At 43.5% G+C, this 3022-nt stretch overlaps 1 protein-coding gene across 1 annotated transcript; it reads right to left on the bottom strand.

The window, feature by feature from the left end:
* Positions 1-209: 209 nt before the first annotated feature.
* Positions 210-2694, bottom strand: TMEM275 (transmembrane protein 275). The gene is made up of 2 exons (XM_066624623.1): positions 2614-2694; positions 210-842 (listed from the first exon to the last, which is right to left on the bottom strand). Exons 1-2 carry the CDS (start codon positions 2692-2694, stop codon positions 210-212), a joined length of 714 nt encoding a protein of 237 aa, XP_066480720.1.
* Between the last annotated feature and the right edge of the window lie 328 nt (positions 2695-3022).

The raw sequence follows: 3022 nt of genomic DNA, 5'->3' as shown, positions 1-3022 counted from the left end.
TTTATACCCTTGCTGAAAATTCAGTCCTTCTACACAGATATCTGGCATGTCTGCTGTGTATTGATTTCTAATTGCCACCTCGCTACGCCTCTTCCTTGAATTCCTCAATATATTCTAATGCATTGATGGCCAACTTGAAATTGGATTCCAGATGGTCACATGATGAAGTGTCTGCTTCCCAGCTGTTCATAAATATTCTCCAGTTTGATTTATGACATGGCAATGTCTCTGGGCAAATTCAGCTGTATTGATTCTCCTCCTGCTGTGTATTTTGCTGCTGGCCCATTGCTATCCATTGTAAAAAGTTTGCAGGTCTTGGAATTTTCATGAATGGGTGTAGACTTTTTGGAGGACATTGGAGAGTTGGTAGGGCTGAGTTGCACGGCTGTGGTGTCTTGCACGGTATGTTCACTGGTTTCAATTTCAAAGGCCGTGTTCCCAGGTTTGATGAGTCCAATGTTGGCCCCTGGCTTGGATTTCCTTGCGCCATGGGCAGGTGGCCTTCGGCTGCAGATACAGCAAGCCCCAAAGAAAGTGAAGGCCACCACCAAAAGGATGGGACCAATGACAATGGAGGGGTTACTGACAGGCAGGAATGTCCCAAAAGCAAAGGCTCCCACCAGGGTGATGTTGATACCTGCAAGCATGATGCACAGTCCACAGGCACAGCACAGAGCTGGGGAAGGCAGTCCTTGTGGTCTTGTCTTTTTCTTGCTTGGTTTCTGGGCCAAAGCATTGCTATTCTTATCATTGAGCATGTTGCTCAGCGTCTTCAAGTCGTCTTGCACTTCACAGAACATACATGGCACCCACAAGATGGCTGCAATCTGTTCTACAGATTTCTGTGGAACAAGAAAATGCAGAAAGGCATGTAAACAAACATGTTCATTCATTCAGACCTCATGATGATGATGCATATCGCTTTCCGTCAAAAAGTTCACCAAGTGATCTCTCATATTGTAACTGTATATTCTTAAAACAATTTAAAGCAAGTGCAGCAGTTCTCAAACTATGGGTCACAACTCACCAGTGGGTGAAGGAGCTTATGGGAGTTGTAGTCTTTGTGACAGCTGTTGCTATAAGTACTGTACTGTACTCCTCACATAGCTTTTTCACCTTTATCTGCCATAAAGGTTCACATTGAACCTTTGTTGTCCAGACTGGTTGATGATCCAAGGGCCTAGAACTGTGATCCTATGAGCCTCACCGAACATAGTGGAACTTGCTTCTGAGTGGGTATGCTTAGGAGTGTGTTATAGGAGGTTTTGCACATTTCTTGGCACTTGGTAGAGCCATAGGGTAAAGAAGGAGAAAGTTGGGGTGTGTGCTTTGTTCTACTAAGGCCCAAATCCTAACCAACTTTTCCACACTGACATAACTGTGCCCATAGGGCATGTACTGCATCCTGCAGTTGGGTGTCACTCACGGAGGCCTCCTCAAGGTAAGGGAATGTTTGTTCCCTTACTTCAGAGCAGCATTGCCCTTACCTCAGTGCTGGAAAGTTGGTTAAAATTGTGTCCATGCAGCACAGTCCTAACCCATGGGTTAGGCTGGTACAAGTCACTTGTGCCAAGCTGGGTGTCGCAAAGGTGCTATAAGGCACAGTTGTGTCAACTCAGGACTTGGGGAGGCCAGATTTGAGTAGACCTATTGGGGCCAGTGCAGCGCAACACAGGGTAAGGGGAGAGTTTTCCCCTTGCCTTGAGTTGCACCGAATCTGGCCCCAAATTTGCGCTGGATGCAGCACAGACCTGCTGGCCTGCCTGCTCCAGCACAAGTTAGGATTGGGCCCCAAATCTTTTTCTTGACTTATGAGGACTTCTACCATCTTCTATATCTTGTTCATTCTGCCTTTTGGATATGGTGTATCTGTCATCAGTATGTGACAGAACCATCTCCAGGTTATATTTGGATATAGATCAATGCAGTTGATATGTTAACCCAGTTTCAAGTGTATCATTCCATTCCTTGGCATTGCCACCCAATAAAGCCATGGCATTTCATTAAAGAAAACATGACTGATTGCTTGGAGTCTGACAGAAAGATCCTATTCCAGAAGTCACTAGAAAATGTATCCATATAGCAAAATTTGTTTATGTATTTATTATTTTAATTTTTTATACTCCACTAGATAAATACAACATATTGGCCACAGGGAATGCTAGTTGGGACACCATTCGACGACTCATATCACTTCATAAGAATAGATGGTTTGTGCCTTTGATTGCTTTTGCAAGTAATTTCAAATTGGGGAAATCCGCCTAATCATCTTTCCTCCTTCCCTGGCCACATGTGTTTTTTTTCTAAAGGACTACTTGCCATTATATCCATTCAAAAATTATATATCAATTACATTCATTCAAAACAGGGCAGACATTATTCTAGCAACTTAGAACAGCATTTCTCAACGTTTGTTCCCTGCCATACCATTTCACATTGTCCACCTATTGGAAACAGAACTGGAACCAAATGGTGATGATATCATTACCAGTTACTTCTGGGCAGGAGGCCAGATGCAGTATGACAAACACTAGTAAGAGGCTCAGGGCCTTTTGGAGCACGTGAAAAGTACCCTTTATAGCTCTGCCCACCAACCCAAACCAAGCCTCCTACCACTGTTTGTCTTGTTGCAGCACTGGTCTCACTGCTGGGCAGCAGGTGTTTGGGGGTCCTGCGAGTACCACAAGACACCATCTCAAGTACCACTGGTGGTTCCCATATCACTGGTTGAGAAACATGGACTTAGAAGAACTCCAAATAGTGTGTCATTTTGAATACTGAAGGTTGAAAGGGGTTTCAGCCAAAAACATCAGCCACAACGGTTCGAGCTTAATTTTCTTTCAAAGCTGAATCAATGGTGCAAATAAGGTTATGTTTGAATATGAGTAATTGTAGAACAATAATGTGTAAAATACTGCAGAGATGAATAATTGTACTGTCAAGAACATCTTTGGTACTACCTACACAATCATAAAATGTTGACATAACTGTGAACTTTTCACAACGTGTTTGTTCCCAAGGT

This window comes from Tiliqua scincoides, chromosome 4, assembly GCF_035046505.1.
Source record: "Tiliqua scincoides isolate rTilSci1 chromosome 4, rTilSci1.hap2, whole genome shotgun sequence".
In the NCBI taxonomy this organism is placed as follows: domain Eukaryota; kingdom Metazoa; phylum Chordata; class Lepidosauria; order Squamata; family Scincidae; genus Tiliqua; species Tiliqua scincoides.
The sequence above is the reverse complement of the archived record's forward strand: the minus strand, read 5'-3'. Positions and strand labels throughout refer to the sequence as shown.

Coding starts and splice junctions, on each gene's coding strand:
- TMEM275 (XM_066624623.1), bottom strand. CDS start 2,694: ATGGTGTCTTGTGGTACTCGCAGGACCCCCAAACACCTGCTGCCCAGC. Junction 843..2,613: donor CTGCAACAAGACAAACAGTG/GTAGGAGGCTTG, acceptor CTTGTTCCACAG/AAATCTGTAGAACAGATTGC.